Raw genomic sequence first — 22606 nt, forward strand, 5'->3', positions numbered from 1 at the left:
CGTTTATGAGGGAGAACGGTGTGCTGATGTCTGGGGCACGCGGCCCTGTCACGTCAAGTCTTCAGCGATCTGATCTTCCAGTTCTTGGGAAGCACACGGAAGTCGTACTCGATCATGTGTGGAGGTGAACCAAGGCAGCCCCGACGTGGTCTGTCCTGGGATTGCCTTTGTGTCCAGAGAAGAGTCTGGACAAGGACGTGTGCCTACCATCTCCTCCGTGAACACCTTAATGCACACAAGAACCCCAGCGTGATGGAAAATAAAACCTTCTAACAGGATTGTGAAGAGGGCCGTCCTGCCCCCTAAATTTGGGTCCCAGTCCTGCCGGAGAATAGGCAGTGTTTTGATACAAAGGTGCTCCTTAGCGGAGATCAGATTTACTTCCTGCCAAACAAGCATCACTCGGATCCGAATGTCAACCTCTCACCTTCCCTCCTTCTGGAAGAACCACACTATTTACTTAGCCTTTGGTTTGCGGATCTCTGTGGCAACCTTGTTTGGAAGAGCACTGGGCATGTTGCTACACGGCGCTCTGGGGGAGAAGTGGCGCCTGGATGGCTCGTTTAGACACATCACATTGGCCACTCACTGTCTCCAAAGGATCTTAAAACACCCTGCTTTGCCAAAGGGTGTTTTTCATCACTTTCATCCCCACCCCCAGGCTTCTCTTTCAAGTGGACCCTTTTCTCAAATGCATCACCCAATTTCAGGACCTTGTTATCTGCTACTGCCCTTGCCCCCGAGCCTTGTTGGGCCATTGGGGTTTTGTCCAAATGACTCCATGGCTGTCACAGCCCTGCAGCGATTGTCCCCCATGCATAAGGAATGTGCGTGGCTGTGTTCCAATAAAACTTTATTTATGGCCTGAAATTTGAGTTTTATATAAGTTTCACTTGTCACGAGATAGGTCTTTTTTATTTTCTCTCAACCATTTAAAAACACAAAATTCTTCCCTACGGCTCTCAGGCGGCATGAAAGCAGGTCTCCGTTTGGTCTGTGGGCCGCAGTTTGTCCCCCTGTTCTATTCGAGAGCAGGAAAACTCTGCCACTAAGCACACCAGCAACCTCAGTGATGCCACTGCCCGTTTTGTGATTTAACGTTTCGCCTTTGCCTTTTTCCTTCCCAGCACTGGCAGCTACTGGGTGATGGCCAGCAAGAGACCAGAAGCTTCTGCATTTTGGTCAGATCTAAATCCAATACACAACAACCAGAGGGTTAGTCTCGTGGGGAGTAAGGAGGATGCCAGGAAGGAAACTAGGTTCTTTCCTCCTCTCCTGCTGGGTTAGTGTATGCAAAGATACACTTAGCCTTTTTCCAGAAGAGGCAGCTGATCAAGTCACAGCATAACTAAAGGGCTCAGTCTGTATAGGAAACTCTCCAGCCGTCCTCTCTCATTTCCATTCTTCGCTGTAGGAAGGAGATGTGCCTGGAGTCGACCAGAACCCTTAATGCACTTCCCCCACAGAACAGAGCATATTTCGACCTCTCCAAATCTGTTGGGTAACATGTTAATTTCATATTTCCCATCGATTGAGGGGAGCAGCCCCTAAACAATACAATCATACCCGCAGTAGAACACGCATCACGCCCTCTCTGCTTGCATCACGCCCTCTCTGCTTTGTCCACGGGATATTTCCGCTTGTCACAGAACCGTTTTGCTCTGCCTGTAACAACATCACTTCAAGGCTGGAAAGGGAGCTTCCCTTTGCAAAAACCCTCCGGAACTTTTGCCTCCGGTCTGCCTTTTAGACAATGGGACTTAAACCATTCATCAGCTTGGTTCGTACAGTTCTTAACACGTTGAATTGTCCCTTAAAGCTCAAACAGAGGATTGCCTGGCAGTGTTTATAGAGCAAATTCTTGTTTAAAAAGGGGAGCACAGGGGCGCCTGGGTGGCTCAGTCCGTTAAGTATGCAACTTCGGCTCCGGTCATGATCTCACAGTTTCTGAGTTTGACCCCACGCTGGGCTCTGTGTGGACAGCTCAGAGCCTAGAGCCTGTTTGGATTCGGAGTCTCCCTCTCTCTCTGCCCTTCCCTGCTTTCACTCTCTCTCTCTGTCTCAAACATACATAAAATGTTTAAAAAAATTTTTTTTAACAAAATAAAAAATAAGAAGCGGAGCAAAACAGGTTGAGTGTTGTAAGCAAAATTCATTTTTAAAATTTGTGGTCATTTTTACAGACTTAAAAGTTAAGTGATGTTTGTTCACAGAAGGGGGAGACGTCCTCATGAAATTCACAACTGTCTAGCAATTTCATGAATCAGTTTCTTCAGTAGTAATTAAGTAGTAATTCTTCAGTAGTAATAAATACATATACAGACGTCTGTATACTTTTCAGTCTTTATACCTACATCTTTGTGTATGTTTACATCTGTATCTATAGAAAGATGATAAATATAAACATAAACCACTGCTAATATTTGAGGGCTACGCAGCAGGCACTATGTTCAGTGCTTCCCAGGCAAAATCTTACTAATTCAACGATCAATTTGAGAAAGAGATCATGTATCATCCATTTCCAGAATAAGAATACATCTCCTCCTCTATTCTGAACTTATAAATCCATCAAGGATCTCTGTCCTTTTCCAAAGACATCATGCCACAGACTTTGACTTGAAAGGGGTACAGGCAGGATTCGGTTAAGTGACCTCAACTAAGGGATTAAAAGAGAGAAAGAAACAAAAAAGACACAGCCCAGAAGGAGGCAGTGTTCTGAGCCACAGGAGGAAAGATCACTTACCTGCATGTGTATTTTAAACCCAATTCTGTCACTCAACTGCTACGCACTCTAGGATTCAGCTTTGCAAATTAGAAGAAATCCACTGCCTTTTATTTCAAGGGTCCCAAGATAATGGGAGATAAAATGGCAAAGTGGACAACATTGATCGTCCTCCTGTCCACTGTCTTCTTTTGACAGCACCTTGTGTGACCTCTGAGCCAGGACCGAGAGGCAATCTGGAGCGGCCCATCAAAACCCCCAGAACCCCGAGGAGAAAAGGACACCAGAAGGGCCCCCTTCCAGAATGTCACTTAAGATGTGGAAGGCTCCTGCAGTCTGTGCCCAGCCAAGTCATTTCAAGGCTTCCTGGGGATGAAATGTGAGAGAAGATAAACTTTGCTTTCATCTTTAAGAACATCAAAAAATAAATAACATCAAAACGCTGGCTGGATAAGGAGGGCTCCCATGTGCATACATAAGTAATGGCGCATTAATCAGTCCCCGGGGATTGCTCAAGTTCACCAGACCTCATTCGGCATCAAACTGGTGATGTGGAGTGCAGAGACACACTCAAGGATTTCAGCCAGAAAGCAGGTCTCTCTGTAGCATGTGACAAGCCTTCCTTCCTGAGCCAAGAGGAAGAAGAGAATGATCGATTTCTCAGCACCCTCCACTCCACGAGGCTCCACCAAAGCCCTCTCACCAATCTTGGCTGTTTTAGAAGTGCAAAAGTCAGGCCAATTATTTTGTCCTAGAGACCCTAGTAAGGTATTCTAGATCTTTCGTTGATGATCTGAGTGGTATCTCAACTACTAAATTCTTAGGAAACACTTTACACCCACTAGCGTGGCTATCATATAAAATAGGGCCAATAACAAATGCTGCCAACGACAGAGAAACGAGAACTCTCATATATTGCTGGTGGGAATGTAAAATAGTGCAACCACTTTGGAAACAATCTGGCAGTTCCTCGAAAGGTTAAACATATGACCCAGTGATCCCACTGCTAGATATACACCCAAGAGGAATGCAAACATATGTCCACACAGACACTTGTACACGAACGTTCCTAGTGGCACTTTTCCTAATAGTTAAAGAGTGGAAACCCAAATGTCCATTAACCAATGAATGGATAAACGAAATGTGTATAGATCCACACAACGGAATATGATGTGGTAATAGAAAGGAATGAAGTACTGGTGAATGCTACGAAATGGGCGAATCTTGAAAACATCATACTAAGTGAATGAAGACAAACACAAAAGACCACGTATTGTACTATGATCCCATTTCTGTGAAATGGCTAGAACAGGCAATCCATGGATAGGAAGCGGACCGAGGGTGCAGGGCTCAGGGGAAAAGGAAGGTGGGAAGTGACTGCTCATTGGTAGAGGGCTTCCTTTTGAAGTAATGAAAATGTTCTGGAATTAGATGGTGGCGATGGTTGCCCAACCTTGTGAATACACTAGAAAAAATTCACAAATGTACAAAAGTGCTTAGAAGGACACTATTTATGGAGTAGGGTGTGCCAGAGCTGAGCTAAGTTCCTCTAGGTAGCCCTCACCGCAGGACCATGAGGCTGGGGGTAACTAGTCTTACAGCGGAGACCATCAAAGTCCACGTAGAATCCAAGACCTGCCCAACATCACCCAGCTTTGCGAACTAAACCCAATCCATCTGTCTCAGCCCACCCTTGGTCTTTCTCCTGTACTGCATGAGGCTGTATCCTTATTCAGACCATTCCCAGCCACGTCACCCTCAGGAACCTCCAGTTCCTAATCTGTAATTTCGGGGACCTCTGCATGCCTCCTTTCTGGAGGCTTAACTGCACGGTACGAGCTGGTAGACCAACTTCCTGCTTCCAGAACGGAAGCTGGATCCTCACTGCATGGCTGTGCGAGCGTGCCAGATGTTTGTCAGTGCATGTTTGAGTGTCCTGTGTGGAGGGAAGCTCCCTGAGGGAAAGAGGGGTTGAGAGGCTGAACGGTGCAGAAAGGTATCCAGTCCCAAGGGGAGCCACAGAACCCTCTGGAAGGCCCCCTTTCTCTGCCCTACTCTCCCCTCCCCACCCTGCCTGACCCCACCAGCAGTTGCTTCCGGAGGCAGCCTCTTGACTCCACCCTTCCCAGGGCAGAGTCACTACCCACCTCTCACAGAGATGTCTGAGATTTTTGGTTCTTTGTAAATCAACCGATCTCACATCATGATGACAATCACACTGGGGTTCAACTCATTTCCATTGCTTTCCTTGGATCTGGAGTGGGGGGGGGGGGAACCAGAAGCTCCAGGATTCCTCTCATACCCTGCTTCCATGTTTATTTGGGGCAGGGCTCAGAAAAGAAGTCTTTCTCATCCTTCTCATGGACCATTCTGCCACCTTTCCCTTGATGACAAATCTTTCAGAATAATTCAAAAATCAAAATGGCCAACAGCCAGTATGGGATTCTAACCTACACTGTTGAGTAAAAAGCCATGAACTGCCCCTTCAGTCTCAAAGGCATATAAAATGCACACCACCGAGCTTTACAGAGAAGGACCCATCTCAACGCGGAGCCCAGCTTCAAACATGCGTGCAGCCCCAGCAAGCCCCCTGCCCCCAGCCCTGGCCAAGGGGGTCCCACCCGTGAAAATGCTGAGTGCGCTGCAGACTCCTCCTGGACACATGTGATTAAAAGCTGCTTCCAATGAGCTTCCGAGGTCCCGTTCTCTTGAGTGAGATCAGAATTCTGCTCTGCTGCTGCCAGGCGGTGGGGAGCACAGGAGATGGGCAAATGCAGAACCAAGACAGCAGGCCGCCCTCCAGATGGCCGGTGACAGCCTCCGTCCACTGATGGCCTCAAACACAATGAAGACCCTAAATAGGCACGTCTTAACCACGAGGTTCTAAGAGCACAGCTGAAGTTTGGGAGAAGTCAGACTATTTTCGTCTCCCTTTCCTGCTACCGAGGCTGCCAGGCAGGTATAATGAGACCTTGAGTCATAGAATTTGCACATTATTAGCAGGCAGAACACCGTTTCCCTCTTCAGATTCTTGGTGGCGTGGAAAGAGGTCAAATCATTTTCACGTTTGTTCAAGCTGTCTTTTTGAAATGCTGAAGCAAATTCTCCTCTCCCTGTACATCATGGGGAAGCCAGCCTCGAGGTTTCAAGGTCCCTCCCTAGTGGTCCTATCTTCTGAATATGTCTCTCAGCACCTGTCACCCTTACAACACCTCCCTGTTTGCAAAGCTCTGACCCATGTCATCCCCCGTTTGCTCTTCTGAGAGAATCTAGGGCCCAGAAAGCTGCAGTGACATCTTTGGGGCCCTAAGAAGAAACAGAACCAGAGCTTAACCCAACATCCCCTGATTTTCCTCTGGATCCACCGGTCCCAGGGTCCCAGGTCTTGCAGGTCCCGGCCAACCCCTCTCGGATACGGCATCATCGGTTTGTAGCAAACAACGAAGCTTCCCGGCTCTTCTTTTGTGCAATCACACCGAACGGCACTGAGTCGACGCCCCTCCAAGCACAGGAAACCATTTGGTGAGACAAGAGGATTAGAAAAATAAGCTGCGTGACATTTATTTTGTCTTGTTAACATTAATATCTGTAGAAACATTTTTATTGTCAGTATAAAAATTAACAGGCTTTATTAAATACTTTCTCCAATTCCTTAACAAGTAGAATCAGTGTGATCTGCATTCACGCTGCATGGCTATAGCGAAGTGAGTAGGTGTTTCCAAAGCAAAACACGATACTTGAATACAGAACTAACAACATGGCAACATTGCGTCTGACACTGGAATCAGGCTGGATCTTTCCGCGGATCTTTCCGCGAGGTCCCGCCAGAACTAGACGGAAGCAATCCCTTAAAAAGATGGAAGCATCCCCCAAACTATCAGCAGAACAACCCAATGTTTCAATTTCTACGAGGAGACGTTAAGATTCTAAAAGGCTTCTCTAACACCAATGAATCTGGAAGCCATTATCAAAATTCACTGAAGAGAATACAGGCTAATCTGATTAACGTGCAACTCAGGCAGAAGTCCAGCTGCCCGAGAGAAGCACGTTCTGCTATCAGCTTAACTATGGTCCATCCTTGAGGAACGGATTAAGGCATCTTTTTAAGAGAACGCTGGTACCATGTGTCCTGGGAAGTCCAGTTAAATGCTCCATGGGCCCAGGGACAGGGCTGCACAGCAAAACAAAATACTTTCTTATTAACAGGCTTTGTTTGCTATTGGCATCTTGGTGGTTTAAGAACAATCATCTGACAGCAGAGTTTAAACAAATAAGTAGAAACTTCATTCCTCCCCAATTAGTCATATTTGGTAAATATTTCTCTTGTCGGAGAATCTGATAACTAGTTAAGTCCAAGCAAAAGATTAACTAGTCCGATGCGCTGCCTACGTAGAAATGCCACTTAAATTACGAGAAAACAAAGACACAAAACTATAAATGATTAATTGTTTTGTATATTACCAATTCATTAATAAATTAATGTTATACCATTTTCCCTGAAAGCAAAAGTATTCTTCCACCTCTGCTCGGTGAAAATTAAGAAATTCTGTGTAAGAACAGCATTTATTTAGCATAGCTATTCAAAAAAAGAGACCAATTTTCTAGGTGCATTGGGACATCCATTTAAAATCAATACAAAAAATAATTCCTTGTAAATATATAATATATATTTATACATAATTTGAATATATTTACATACACCCAGCACCTATATACTGCAATTGTGCTCTGTAAGTGTGTGCTGACATATATTTTCTCCAATTATTACAACATTCACAAGGAAGGCAGAACGTACGTTTGCCTCGAGTCCAGTACCTACAAGCGGGTCAAGGGCGCGTGGTGGCCCACGGACAGTCGGTTGCGCCAGAAACATTCTTCTTCTCCTGGTGAAGATTATAAAGTTTCCAACTGTATAAATTCTTTACACGTGTGCCGACTGCTTTTCTAATTATTTACTCCTCTGATCCATATATACAAGCGGAGATAGCAAGCTCCCGGGTGGGGGTGGGGGTGGGGGCGTGGCCTCCCTGCTCAGTGTGACTAGGTTCTCGGTGCCGTCCTGTCTGGGGACAGAGGACGAGCTCATTCATGTTTTAACACTGCCGTTTACATGTGGATACTGAGGAAGGCATGGTTCGTAAGGCATGGGGTCCGGAGAGAAAACAGAATCGTCTCCTGAAGAACAAGAACTCCTTGTGTCAGGATAACTAGGAGAATACTGTTCGAGAGGCTGACTGAGGTCCAAGTATTCCTGAAAGAAGGGAAGAGAGACGTTTTATTTCATCTTGGGTCAGGATAACAAGGTGAATACGGTTCGAGAGGTTGACTGAGGTCCAAGTATTCCTGAAAGAAGGGAAGAGAAGACTTTTATTTCACACGCAGGCTCTCGAGACGCTCTAGCAGAGTTGACACAGGACAGGGGCACCCCTGGAAGATTCCAGAGACCCAACCCCCACCCACCTCCCACGATCACCCCAACTTTGTTAACTCTAGGCTGCTCTTGACTTTTCCCTTACAATCCACGTGACTAAACTACTGGCAAGCAGGGAACACCCAAACCAACTGATAGGAGGTGCTGAGTGGTCAACTCCACTCGCACAGACCTAAGTGAGTGGCTTGCTACATGCCTCCGAGAGAGAGAGAGAGAGAGAGAGAGAGCGAGAGAGCGAGAGAGCGAGAGAGAGAGAGAGAGAGCATGAGCGAGCACACCCGGTTCAAATTCAAGCCCCAGCAAGATGACAAAAACATAACGTGTTATGGATTCCTGGGACCCCTTCAAATAGTTGAGGCCATGAATATTTATTTTACGAATTACATTTTACTATTGCAGTTTCTAGGATAATTTAAGGGGAATATGTCTCCATTCAGCGGGTAATTTCCCAGATGTAGTTCATTACTCTCAGAAGCCCTCCGAGTTGAAAACGTAAACAGGTTCAGAAAAGGCTCGGATAGACTCATGCATGTTAAATCCATAATGGACTGTTAAAGAAAAGTCTGAAATTCAGAAAAGGTGCTTCGGCTCCCTAGAGCACCTGCGGGGGGCGCTGTGGAGAAGAGCCCACCGGGACACCCAGGATAACCCCTCCTCAAACTAATGGCAGGCGGCAAGTCCACTGCCTGGTCTTGCATGGCCCATGAGCCGAAAATGGGTTTTTAACATTTTTCAATGGTCAGAGAAGGGGCAGGGGGAGGAAATCAAAAGAAGAAGAGTATCTCAGGGCATTAAAATTATAAAAAATGACATAAAACTCATCTAAAATTTAAATGTTAGGGTCCACTGAGTTTGATCCGGAACACAGATACTCATTTACGTATCATCCGTAGCTGCCTTCTCACCCTGATGGCGGGACCGAACATTGCAGCAGAGAACGTTTGGCTCACAAAGTATTTACTATCTGGCCCTTTGCTAAGAGGTTTGCAGAACCCTCCCTCCGCAAACTATGGGAGGATTTCTAAGCAGGCAAGAGCCCGCTCTCGCTGCCCTCGCTGGGCTCACACATGGGGGCCGTTCTGCTCACAGCCCCCGAGCCAGTGACATTCCCGGGCAGGCGGTTATGGAGACAGAAAGCGCAGACCAGCCCCCGCGTTATCAGAAAAGAGCCCGCAGAATGTTGGCGACGTTACATTTTAAAAAGACCAAAAAAAAAAAAAAAAAAAAATTAAAATTAAAAAAAAAAACACTCTAATTCATCACCAGGGTTGGCAAGAAAAGAACCCCATCCAAGAATGGGGGATGTGTCAGTTCCAACAACATCAGCATTCACCGCACAACTGGAAACAAACACGCCCACCACATCAAAAGAGAACTTTTTGCTTACAATGATAAAAATGAAATTTTGTCCTAAATGGAACCATTTTTCTCCAGCATGTGGTAATGATTTTCAGAAGGAAAGAAACTTCGATTTTTATATCCGTTAGACAATATGGCATTCTGCTTTATTTTAGGACGCTAGATGTAAATTTCGGCATGAATGGGCCCGCTTTAAGTATCAATATATAAATAAAGTAGCGTGCAGCATGAACGCAGGACCATTCAAATGGAACATTAGTGCTCTCCCAGTTGTGGAATGCAGCCATGAATGTTCAGATCTGATAGGGGGAAAATAGGGCCATCAGGAGAGTCCAAGTCTAGGGTTAAAGGAACTTACACTAGAAACAACAATTTTGGCAGGAGAAGAAAGTTGCTTCCCCCCCCCCCCCAACTGTTCCTTTCCTTTCAACTTCTGAAGGCCGGCTGCATTCATTTACATGCAATCTCCCCTTTCATCAGCTACAGTTAGACGTACAAGATAATGCTGCTGGCTTACGGCTTCGAATCACAACGCTGGATTATTGCCTTTTTAAAAATCGTTCCCAAACTATTAAATGTATTCTTTAAAAATACATTAAGTGTATTACTTTTATTTAAGCAATTTTAGCCTTTTGTTGTTGTTGTTAAGACATTGTGGGTTTGGGGGAGGGTTTTTTTCTTGTTTGGAGGAAGACTGTGCTCTCTGTGCCCTCATTAAATACCTCCAATTCATTCATTAACAAGTTTTTCATGAGTTTATATATATATTTTTTAATTTTTTTTTATTTTTGTAAAATTTTTTCTTATGTCTTTATTTTGAGAGACAGAAAGTGAGTAGGGGAGGGGCAGAGAGAGGGAGGCACAGAATCCAAAGTAGGATCCGGGCTCTGAGCTGTCAACATAGAGTCTGACGCAGGGCTTGAACCCATAGACTATGAAATCATGACCTGAGCCTAAGTTGGACGCTTAGCTGACTGAGCCCCCCAGGCGCCCCGTGGGGTTTATTTTCTGGCCTTGGCGGGTTTTATCATCCCTCCTGCTTAGATCATACACTTTCCACAACCACAGATGCACTCTCGATGTGCATCCTGAAGCAAGTACTGCCTAGACAGGATTCGGATAGTGAGGGGTGTTTCTTTTACTGGTACAGACCAGAGATATTCTATAGAAAAAATATTTTAACAAAAAAATACAAGTTTTCACTTAAAAAATCACAAGTCACTCATTATAGGAAACTGTGTGTACATTCACATACAAAAAGATGGAGACCACACATCATCAATGGACAGGGTCATGGTGGAAAGGGCCATGGCAGACAGGGACATGGCAGGCTGGGTCATGGCGGGCAGGGTGATGGCAGGCAGGGTCGTGGTGGACCAGGGCATGGCGGGCTGGGTCATGGAGGGCAGGGTGATGGTAGGCAGGGTCGTGGTGGACAGGGGCATGGCGGGCTGGGTCGTGGTGGGCAGGGTGATGGTGAACAGGGGCAGGGCGGGCTGGGGCATGGCCGGCTGGGCCATGGCAGGGGCATGGCGGGCTGGGTCATGGCGGGCTGGGTCATGATGTGCAGGGTCATGGTGGGCAGGGGCATAGCGGGCTGGGTCATGGTGGACAGGGTCATAGTGAACAGGAGCATGGCGGGCTGGGTCACAGTGGACAGGGGCATGGCGGACAGGGGGTTGCGCTGAGCGTGAACTAAAATGGCAGAAGTTCACTTCCTCCAGCGGAGTCCGTCAGCGGCTCCTCCACTCATGACTAGGGCGCAGAACCCAACCGGCACAGAAACCCAAGCTCCTCCCACGCACACCCAAATGCCGCCACAGGACGTTCTTTCCCCTCCCCACTCTTCTCCATGCCACACCCTGAACCCAGCACCCAGAGAGGGGCAGCCCCGCATAGGGCCCTCGGTCTGGATGCGTGAATCAGTAGCCTCAGAACGCAGCTCTGAGGAAAAAAAAAAAAAAAATCAAGATTTCGGAGGAGCAGGGGTCTTAACCCTGTCCGGACCCTGTGGGAAATGACCAGCTACCCCACAGCCTCCTACAGGCAAGGCTGCGTTTACAGAGCCGCACCAGCTTCCCAGGAGATGCCCATGGGCTTCCGGAAGAGGCTTCTTACCTCATTGGTTGTCAGAGTGAGGATTCGGTCCAAGTCCTCTACCAGCTGTTTGAACGTGGGCCTCTGTGAGGGCACGGCGTGCCAGCAATCCCGCATCATCATGTACCTGGGGAAACGGCCTCCTGGTGAACTCATTTCGTACGTACCGGGTGCATGGCCATCAGCCAGTTTTAACAGATGCTACGGGGCTATGTTCTAAATGATGGAAACGTAGGACCTTCCCAACCAGCAGGCAGTTCTTTGCAATCCCCCCAAATTCACCGCTTCCTTCCTCTGAAAGGCACTTTGAGCTATAAAAACGTCACTTGACCCAAGGGTTCTGGGACGGTATCTATGTCATCGAGGCAGACATGTTTCTACCTGCTTTGCCACTGGGTTTCTACGTCCCTGGGACGGTGACACACTGTGGTGGCATCACACCTTTATGGCACTTTGGAACATCGTAAGAAAAGCCTGATGACGGGACCGGGTCTCCAGCCTCTCAGCCTCTCCCCAGCAACCCCCCCCCCCCCCCCCCCCCCCCCCCCCCCCCCCCCCCCCCCCCCCCCCCCCCCCCCCCCCCCCCCCCCCCCCCCCACCGCCGGGACCAAAGCAACTACATACATTCTTCTCCCTGACACTTCGGGTTTTACTTTGATGATTGTCGCGGACAAAGGTTCCTCAGTTTTATTAAAAAAAAAAAAATGAAGTTTGAAAACCACAACTTTAAGGGAAGGTTTTTATGAATTAATCTGCCATCTCTGGGCTGCACATTAACTTCCGGATTAACTCTTGGACAGGCCCAGGGTCCCAGGCCTTATCTTGATTATGGGTTTCGATAGACCCTCTATATTAGAAAAAGCAATAGGAATGTCAGGCAGCACAATAAATACCTTTATATAATACACTATAAAATGTGGCCATTCATCAGATGTCCACTGTATAGTGAAAAGCACTCATGGGATTACGGATATAAAATCTCCATGAAACGATACACAATACACCACATTCTCCGGGACAATCACTCTTCTTAGTTAATCCCGGGGGGCTGGGAAGAGAGAGACTCCTTCTCAAAGCACTGATTCTCCTGCACAGGACACATGTCACAAACACAACATAATTCCACTTGAAGTGCGGGCTGGCTTTTTCGAGAATCCAGCTCATGGTTTTACAGTCAGATCTGGGGCTCTACAGGACGGCCCCTGGACACGTTTTTAATTCTCTGTGCTAAACCGTGGGTAAAACACAGGTAACCAGACCCGAATCTGCTCTGAGGAAACGGAGGCCCTGTCACTCTGTAGGAGCACCCTGCGGCGGGCACAAAGACGCTGTGGAGACCCCCCACTCCCGCCGGCCGTGCTGGGGGCAGGCACACGCAGGGAAGCAAAACTGCTGCTCTTTCACCCTCTTCTCCGGGCGGGCAGCCCTACAGCTTCCTAGCTTGTATATGAGGAAAGGCCAGAAGGATCTCCCCCTGCCTCTCTGAGAAGAGACAACAGAAGATCGTCCTGGCTCATTCTAGAAAGGCAGGAGCCCTCGGCTGGCAAGCCCGGTGCCCTCTGTGATTTAAGGCTCCCTCCATACGCCTCAGAACGTTCTATCTTTGGGACAGTCATGGCCATCAGGGTAGCCATCCACCACAGTTCTGGGACGCAGCCCAGAAAGCTCCAGCAATAACGCTTAGCACATGTACAGAAAACCAGGAGCCTTAGAAAACCCAAAATAAGTGTGGAGCAGGGTTACTGGCATGGGGGGTGGGGTCCCCACAGCACCAGGAGAGACCGGGGCCCTTACAGTTCATCGGTGCAGTTTGCCGGCTTGTCCATCCGGTGTCCTTCCTTAAGCAGCTTAAAAAGTTCCTCTACCGGGATCCCCGGGTAGGGCGAGCCTCCCAAAGTGAAGATCTCCCACATCAACACCCCGAACGACCAACTGCAAAGGAGAGAGAAAACACGGTGTTACTAACCCGCCTGAATCACAAAAACCTCAACGTGCCCGGTTACGAAAACAGACACCCACTCACTTCTCATGTTCAAGGACAAACGACCCAGGCCCTCTGGAGTTCCTCCTACATGCCCCTTCCTGCCCCGAAGGAGCGTCCCCGAAGGATGATGATGTGAGGGGTGTTCTCATGGAATTTTCCATCCACAGACAACGGTAAACTGTCACTTTTTTTTTTTTTGGTGGAGATTAGGGGTGGTTGTTTTTTGATTCCATCCCTCTCAGAATAAAGTCATTCATCTTAAATGCAGTGTTAGAATGTGAGGATCTCAACTCTGAAGCTGCAAAGCCCTGCACGCTCCTGTCCAGCGCTCCCGTCAGCCTGACGCCCAGCAGGAGCAGGTGACAGAATAAGGCCAGCAAGCCAATTCCCGAGGTAACAGCTGCCCAGCGCAGCCCGGGGGCATCTGGGGCCACAAAAGGTTCATGACGTACTAAGGTCATGGAGGGAGGTTAGCATCAGGCTGGGAATAGGACGGAGGAATCCTGGGGTGCCCGGGGGGCTCAGGTGGTTAAGTGCCCACCTCTTGATTTAGGCCCGAGTCATGATCTTGCAGTTTATGAGATCTAACCCTGAGTCAGACTCCTTGGATTCTCTCTCTCTCTCCCTCTCTCTGCTCCTCCCCCACTCTCTTGCTCTCCCTCAAAATAAAAGGAAAAACCACACAGCGGGTACGCCTGGGTGGCTCAGTCAGTTAAGCAACTGACTTCGGCTCAGGTCATGATCTCGCAATTTGTGGGTTCAAGCCCTGCATCAGGCTCTATGCTGACAGCTCAGAGGCTGGAGCCTGCTTCAGATTCTGTATCTCCCTCTCTCTGCCCCTTCCCTGCTTGTGCTCTGTCTTTCTCTCTCTCAAAAATAAATGAATATTTTTTTTAAAGGCTAAAAAAAGAAAAAAAGGGGGGGAGAAAAAAGGATGGAGGAATCCTGTGGCCCAGATGAGTTTCCAACAACAGAAACTGGAAATGTCTCACAAGGTACCATGTGCACCTGACCTTGTGGAGACCCCAGGCTGAATTTTCTCAGGCTCTTTGCGGATGCTCACAATTCCTGGGATAATCGTGCCGAGATTCCTGCACTGACCTAAGTCACTGTGGCCCTGGAAACACACCCTTGCTGACTCTGTCTGGAGGAGCTTCAGGTTGGGGTGAGAAATGAAACTCTCCCCGGTTCTGGGCAGAGTAAGAGTGGCATCCCCATGCAGGCGGGCGACTCCCTGCAAAAACGGACCCCCAGCGCCTTTCTTCTAGGCCCGAGCTGGCAGGGCTCAATGCCCACCCCGGGGGTCCTCCTGCTCCCGTGAATAAAAACAGCGCCACTGATTTCAGCTCGTTATTTTGCACTAATCATAGACTCACAGGAACTTGGGGAAACAGGTACCAGTAGATGCTCTGCAACTTTCCACCCAGCTTCCCACTGTGGGAACATCTTTCAATCTCATTTCCAAACCAAAAATTTGAAAGTATCAGGTAGGAGCCTGATGCTGACAGTACTTTTAAGTGTATCATAATGGACATAGTAGGAATGTTCATTCTCTTTCTGTAATGTTATCAAGGGCGCCAAGACAAGATTCGGTATTTTTTTTCCCAAAGGATAAACAGAGCAATCAGGGCTCTTGGAAATCACCTGAGCAGATGGTGCCCCACTCAGCTTTTCCCTAGAAGGGCAAAGCTAGGAAGGGGGAAGTATGGCAAATGACCATCGAGTAGGAAAAGTTTCAAAATTCCTTCTTTCAGGGAGCAAAGAGCATGCCAACAGTCTGGCAAATTAGATAGCAGCTCTGAGGCCGCACATCCGTGCATAAGTTGGGGGGAGGGCGGGGGGCTTCCGATCTGGCCAGAGGAGGTTAGCGGCGCACCCCTGTGTGCACTTTGAAGCTGGGCAGATTAGTAACACAGCGTTGGTCACCAGCCTACCATGAAATCCGTCCTAAGGCCGGCCCCTGCTCCTTCTACAAACATGTGAAATACAGCAGGCACCAAAGTCTGAAGAGAGGTGAATATAGTACTTTTGCCACTCAACCCGGTGGCGAGAAGCCGGAAAGAGGGAGGGACTTACACGTCACTCTGGTGGGTGTACACGCGATCAAAAAGGGCTTCCGGAGCCATCCACTTGACCGGAAGTCGCCCCTGCAAGTGTGGGAAAAAAGGCAAAAACCACTATATTAAAATCCTGTTTGCTTTAGCACGCCCAACAGGCTGCACCCTATTTAAGAGCTGATACTAATGGTTTTCACTGTTCATCAGGAGAGCAGAGATGTCAGCTCCAGCAGGGCCTGGATCTAACATGTGACGTGCAGATTTGGGGACATTACTAAAATGCCATGTCTTTGGATCCTCATTATCTTCCACCCTCGCACACAGCCACACCCTGACCACCTTCTATGCAAAACTTAACCTAGAAACTCCCAGGGTCTAGTCTTTGCCTGGGAAGTTCTTGACCCTTGAGGTTGATTATTCTGTATACAGGCTGTTTCACATTCACTAAGAGTAGCTTAAATATAGCTTAAATTTACTTATTGAGAAATTTGTCAAGAGTGAAGCAAAAGTAGGGTGCCTGGGTGGCTCCGTTGGTTGAGCGCCCGACTTTGGCTCAGGTCATGATCTCACGATTTGTGGGTTCGAGCCCCGCATGGAGGAAGTTCTGTGCTGAACGCCAGCTCGGAGCCTGGAGCCTGCTTCGGATTCTGTGTCTTTCTCTCTCTACCCTTCCCCTGTTCACACTCTGACTCTCTCTGTCTCTCAAAAATAAATAAATGTAAAAAAAAAAATTCTTTTTTTAAAAGAGTAAAGCTAAAGAACAGGGATAAAGGGCAGAGGAATGAACATCTATCATCTTTCATCTGGAACATTCCGTACCACCCACAACCTCCTCCCTTCCCTTCCACCACATCACTGCCCTGACTTACGTTTGTGGTCTTTTTGTAATAGTCTATATTGTTGATATCTCTGGCCAGTCCAAAGTCTGCAATTTTCATCACATTGTTTTCTGTTACCAAAACATTTCTGGCTGCTAAATCTCGATGAATACACTGAAATCAAGAACGAACTCATGTCAATATGTTTCAAGAAGAGAAAACATACTTCTTCGGATACAGACAGAAAATATATCATAAGCCAAAAATTGGTATTTCTTTTCTAATTAAAATAACTAGGGGCGCCTGGGAGGCTCAGTCAGTGAGGCATCCGACTTCGGTTCAGGTCATGATCTCACGGTTCATGGGTTCGAGCCTCGTGTCGGGTTGTGTGCAGACAGCTCAGAGCCTGGAGTCTGCTACATTCAGATTCTATATCTCCCTGTCTCCCTGCCCCTCCTCTGCTCGAACTCTCTCTCAAAATAAACATTAAAAAAAATTTTTTTAAATAACTAAAACACCAAGGCCCCAATCATTTGAAGAGTGAAGACACACCAAGTAGCCACACTCCCTTTTATATGCAAGTGACCAACACCGGTGTCTTTCTAACGAGATCTATAACTAGATGGTTCTAAAATCTTTTATCTCAACACTTGCTCTCCCCCTCCCTTTACAGACAAACTCACAAGAGCTAGCTGGTTAACCTCCAACACTTCATCTTTACCTCCTGGTCAGTCCACAAACATTGTTTCCATCCATGCGCCTCCAAACGTTTATGAAGGAACCTTTCGTCAGACCAAAGTGAGCTCTTCTGATGCCTCAATTTTCCCCTCTACAGCTCTGAACGCGGTTGATTTCATGCTCCTTTTAGAAACACACCCCTACCCCATGTTGAGTTCCACCCCATGCCTTTCCTTGGTTGACTCTCCAAATATAGCTTCCTCTCTTCCCCAGATCCCTGAAAACTGGGGAAATGTCCTATTAATTTTTAATTTCCATGTATCCCCAGGGCTTCCATTCTTAGATACATACAAAAGATTTGCAAATTCCTACCTCTCTCCTGGAATCGTCCTTGTCATCTTCCACAGGCCTTAGGACATTTCCTTACTAACATCCCTCTGGCGCCTCAAATTCAAGGTCTCTGTTCCCCTGATTCTTACCCTCTTGGTCTCTCACTCAAGAGATATACCCCAGAATTCTTTGCACCTTCCTCCCAAGTTCTACTGACATCAACCCCCAAATGACTCTCTAATTTGTCCATCCGGCTCCAACCCCACTAAGAACCACTTAGCCTAGACATCACAGCTGCCCACTCCCATCCCCCGGATGCCACACTGCTGCCCAATGGGTCTCCACGCTTCCAAATTCAGCCCCGAGCACCTGCTAAGCTTCCCACCAGTTGTGTTTCTCTAAGAACTAACCATGTCCCTTCCCGGCGTGCATGATGACTAACGCCGGTCTGTCCACGCTGAGTCCCAGAGGACACCAGCACACGCCAAGGGCCCAACCTATGCCTGCCACACACCTGGGGGCGGAGCGGAACGCTGAAACACTCGCTCGCTCCAGGGTGGCTCATTTCTAGTTCTGATACCGCCTAACTCTTCGGTCTTAGAAAGGTCTCAGGACAATAGCTCCTGTTTTTCTTTTCTAAAAATGATATACTTCTGTGAGCTGTCCTAAACGTTTCAGTTACACGTCAGTATAACAAGATTCATCATGATACATGGTAATGAGAATCCCAACCCATCACCCCCTATTTTTGGAAAAGGCAGGGTCTAAAGAGGAGAAGAGATACCCCTTTTCAATGCTTTTATGCAGGTTCCTGGCAAAGCTGACGACAGATGAAGGACAGTGTTTTCAGGCCACTTGACAAAAGTGGAACAGGGCTCACTGCAGATAGGCAATCCGAGAACCGGCCAATCTAGAGAAGCCAGCCAAACTCTCTCCGAAGAATAAATTAGGGATTCCCTCTTCCTGCCCATCGCCCAACAACTCCTGGTTCAGAGATGCTTCTGTGGCCCCCTAGATGCACAAAGACCGGAAAAGGGGAAGCAGGAGAACCCACGTCAGGAAGCCTGTGAGGGGCCAGAATGGAAGCAGGAAATGTGAGTGTTCACAGTAGCCGCCGGGGGACTGGGCGGGGGGTGGGGGGGTGGGAGCCACGTTCCTAGTTTGGACTTCCAAGCCCTCGGCCAAACTCTCCGGGCAGTGTGCTCCCTGCGGACACAAGCTCTTGCGTTTGGCAAGCTTGCGGTCAGAAAAATCTGGATTCCCACATGCCGGGCTCCCACCACACATTAGGGCTCAATCCAGGGCCGCTCCGACACTGGCCTCCAGCATCATCTGGGCGAGAGCCAGAACCTAGCACCTACCTCCCACGTCCCACGGTGCTACCAAACACTAACGCCCGCCCACTGGGCCAAACAGTAAGAGATTTGGAACCCACACGCCAGAAAAAGAAAATAATCAACATCAAGCCAAATTCCCATCATCTGCAGAAATCGGAGCTGTTTTCCAGGGCAGCGCTGATCACGGACATAACCAGACCCCTCAGACCATTTGGTATTCCATTTCTTAAGTGAGCGGAGATCACCGGGTCACTAAGGGAGGGAAGACTAACACCCCTAAGACCTGGAGAGGGTCATGGGTACCTCCGCTCGGCTGACCTAATTAAACACCCATGGCCACCTATGAGACGGGTGTTATTAGACCCATTTTACAGATGGGAAAGCTGGTGCTTGCTTTACAAAAACAAAACCAAAAAAATGCCCACTCAGATTTGATACCTTGGAGTAAGTGGCTTGGGGATTTGGCCAGAAGAAAAGCTGGTGGACTCTGACCTAGAACCAGAGTATAAGGCTCAGATACCGCATAGTCCCTAGTTGTACTCCGCAAACGTCATGGTGTTTCTTTACTTGCCCGCCACCTAGCTCCCACCAACACATACGCACGTGCGCGCACACACACACACACACACACACACACACACACACACACACACATATTTACAGCAGAAAGCCACTCAAGGACAGGCCCTACAAGTCCATCTCTATATCCCCAGCACCGAGCACAGGGCCTGACCCGGTAAATGTTTACTGAGGCGAATTCGTAGTTGCATTCCATCAGTAATGAGCCAGAGATCCCCCTCAGCAGTTCTCCAAGCGGGCGTCCAGCAAGCTCACGGCCAGCAGCTGAGAGGCGTGAGCACAGGCAGGCCAGACCTGGCCCTTCCCTGCTTCTTCGGCCTCCACTGTCAGGAGAAAGCCCCCAGTTTTGGAAGCAGGCTCCACCCAAGGGGACCATTCTTAAGATCCTCATCTACCACCAGCTTGAACCCTGTTCTAGGTCTTTATTTTTAATTTTTATTTCTTTATTTTTGAGAGACAGAGAGAGAGAGACAGTGTGAGCAGGGGAGGGTCAGAGAGAGAGGGAGACAGAATCCAAAGACAGGCCCCAGGCTCTGAGCTGTCAGGGGCTCAAACCCACGAACCGTGAGATCATGACCTGAGCTGAAGTCGGAGGCTCAACCGACTGAGCCCCCCAGGCGCCCCTTGTTTTGTTTTGTTTTATTTTGTTTTGTTTTTTAAACCTGTTCTAGGTCTTTAGCGACAGGCCATCTTCAGCAAAGGAACCCTGTGGGGCCCCTAAGAGAGCACGGTGCTCTCCACCCCACCCTGTGTTAGCGAGCAAACCCCTGACACGGGGCATCTTACTGGTCCCCCCTCCATCCAGAGTGAAGCAGCGATTCCCTGCGAGCGCAGGGGTGAGAGGCGGCGAACCAAGGGCCAGGTCCGGGGGCAGCCACTTTTCTCTGTGGACCTCGGAGTCCCCGTCTTGGAAGCGAAGACAGTGACTCAGACACACCTACCTGGCTCGAAGGTTTCCTGGCCACCCCCGCCGGTCCTCACTCATCCTCAAGTGACCCCCATCTCAGCTGTTCTGAGGTGATGGAGGGGACTGGACATAAAAGGCCTGTCCTGAGCCTGGCAGATGGTAAATTCTCAAAAACTGGCCGTGATTAATCTCGTGAGAATTGCTGTGATCACACCCCATTAACAAGGACATTTTCAGTCTCCATCCTGAAATGTAATCGCTCGCCCCCTTTCACAAAGTTCATCCAACCCCTGGTTCCTCCTCCACTATACTGAGAGGAAGCAGGACCTCCGGGTCCTCGGCTGGGAGCAGTGAGGCCCACACGGGCTCATGAGCCTGACGCAGTGCACATTCTTCCCTCCGGTTCTGAGCAGAGTAAGTCTCCGCCTTCCTGAACCCCTGCTGTGGCCTCTGTGAACCACATCCTGCCCTTCCCCCACCTCAGTATCCCCTCAGCCTCGACTGCCATCAGGGGCTTTGAGCCAAGCTCCAGATTTGAGAGCTGTTCCCACTCCCCCCTCTGCTCTGCCTCTTCCCGCCCAGGTGACAGCTGGTGCCTTGGAAGTAGCCTTCCTTCGCTGTGTCTGAGGGCTCAGCCCGGCACTCAGAGCTGAGCTACGGCCTGCAGCTTCCTGCTCGACAGTGGCCCTTGGATGGCTCTCACGCATGTTCAAGGTGCATCCTGGTGGCCCCCCAGAATCTATCCCCCCCCACCTTCCACCCCCTAGTCTTCATCCTGATCAGCTACACCGCCATCCAGTCTCTCAAACTGGAAACCCCCTCACTATCCCAACAGCAAAATATATCCAACATCAGTGGTCTCCTCCAGGGCCTACGGGAGCCAACAACCCTGGCATAAGCCACATCCCCTTCGGCAGGGCGCCGCGCTCCTGACCCACCGCTGGAAGGAATGAGCTTTAGGGCACAAACCCGATCCCGTTACTGCCCCTCCGTGGCTCGCCATGTGCCAAGGGTGCCTGGCCCGGGTCCCGGAGGGCCCCTGGCTCCAGCCACATCTCACACCCTGCTCTCCGCACAGCACGTCCCTCCCTAGAAGCCTCACCGCTGTCCCTCTGCGTGAGTGCCCACCAGCCACCTTCCCCACCCCTGGCCCCGTCCCCGGGCCACACGCTGACCTCACGCTGCTTGTTTCCAGCACAGCATGCTTCTCGGCCTCTTCCTTACTTTCTCTTCGTCCCACATTTATTGCTAATCTCTGCTGCACTCACCCAAGGTTTCTGCTGCCAGAGGTCCAGGACTACCTCCGTTCCAGCCCCCGCCCCACCCCCACGGGAGCCGGCCCGAGGCTCAGGAATATTTGCTCGGAGGATTAATAAACTGCCCCAGCCAGCCCTCCTACTGTGTCTGAATTAGTAGCAGAGCCAAGCTGAGCCCCTCCCCCCCGAGTGCTTCTGCCACTGCCACACAGGGTACAGAGTGACCACAACCTGAGGGTCACCACAGGCAGCCTGCAGGCGGGCCGTACTCCCCAGGGTCCTAATAGGACTATTGGGAAGCGACGGTACGGGCGAAATAGAACAACAAATGTCCAGCTTTGCCAGGGACACCCGTCACGCTGGGTCCTGCTCTCCACACACGATCTCCCCTTCCCACCCCACTTTATACCTGAACAATTTAAAAGTGAGGTGCAGGGGCGCCTGGGTGGCTCAGTCAGTTAAGCTTCTGACTTCAGCTCAGGTCACCATCTCATGGTTCGTGGGTTCGAGCCCTGTGTCGGGCTCTGTGTTGACCGCTCAGAGCCTGGAACCTGCTTCTGATTCTGTTTCTCTCTCTCTCTCTCTCTCTCTCTCTTTCTGCCCTTCCCCCACTCATGCTGTCTGTCTCTCTCTCTCTCTCAAAAATAAACAAATATTAAAAAAAAAACTAAACGTGAGTTGCAGGCGTCAGATACCCTAACATAAGCCCACCATCAGCAGCTCCAGATGTAACGTGGGTCCAGTCGCACGACCTAATGCAATCCACGTTCAAACTTCAGCTCGTGAATGTTGTTGCTAAGAGCTGCCCCCACCCCGACCCTGAACAAGACCCAGTCCAGGGTCACACGAGTGCAGGGAGCTGTCCCGTCTCTTAAGCTTCCTTTCATCTGGAACTATCTCCCCAGGACTTTTTGTCTTTCGTGATGTTGACGTTTCGAAGTGACCGTATTGTGAAATGTCCCGTATCCCAGATCTGACCCTTCCTCACGTCAAAGGCTTTTCACTGAGCAAACTCCCGTTATACGTGCACTTGCACACGGAGGGAGGCACA

The 22606-nt window shown here is 49.1% G+C and overlaps 1 protein-coding gene across 7 annotated transcripts in view; it reads right to left on the reverse strand.

Annotated features, from left to right (window-relative positions):
• Nucleotides 1-6258: 6258 nt before the first annotated feature.
• Nucleotides 6259-22606, reverse strand: part of FGFR2 (fibroblast growth factor receptor 2) — a 111503-nt gene continuing 95155 nt past the window's right edge. For 6 of the 7 annotated variants that reach the window (XM_029932707.1, XM_029932705.1, XM_029932706.1 and 3 more), the window contains 5 exons: nucleotides 16520-16642; nucleotides 15670-15740; nucleotides 13404-13541; nucleotides 11631-11736; nucleotides 6259-7973 (listed from right to left, as the gene is read on the reverse strand). In XM_029932707.1, the coding sequence (XP_029788567.1) occupies nucleotides 7809-7973; nucleotides 11631-11736; nucleotides 13404-13541; nucleotides 15670-15740; nucleotides 16520-16642 (603 nt within the window). In that variant the 3' untranslated portion in view covers nucleotides 6259-7808. The other variant, XM_029932704.1, reaches the window with a different exon arrangement.

This window comes from Suricata suricatta, chromosome 2 (assembly GCF_006229205.1).
Source record: "Suricata suricatta isolate VVHF042 chromosome 2, meerkat_22Aug2017_6uvM2_HiC, whole genome shotgun sequence".
NCBI lineage: Eukaryota > Metazoa > Chordata > Mammalia > Carnivora > Herpestidae > Suricata > Suricata suricatta.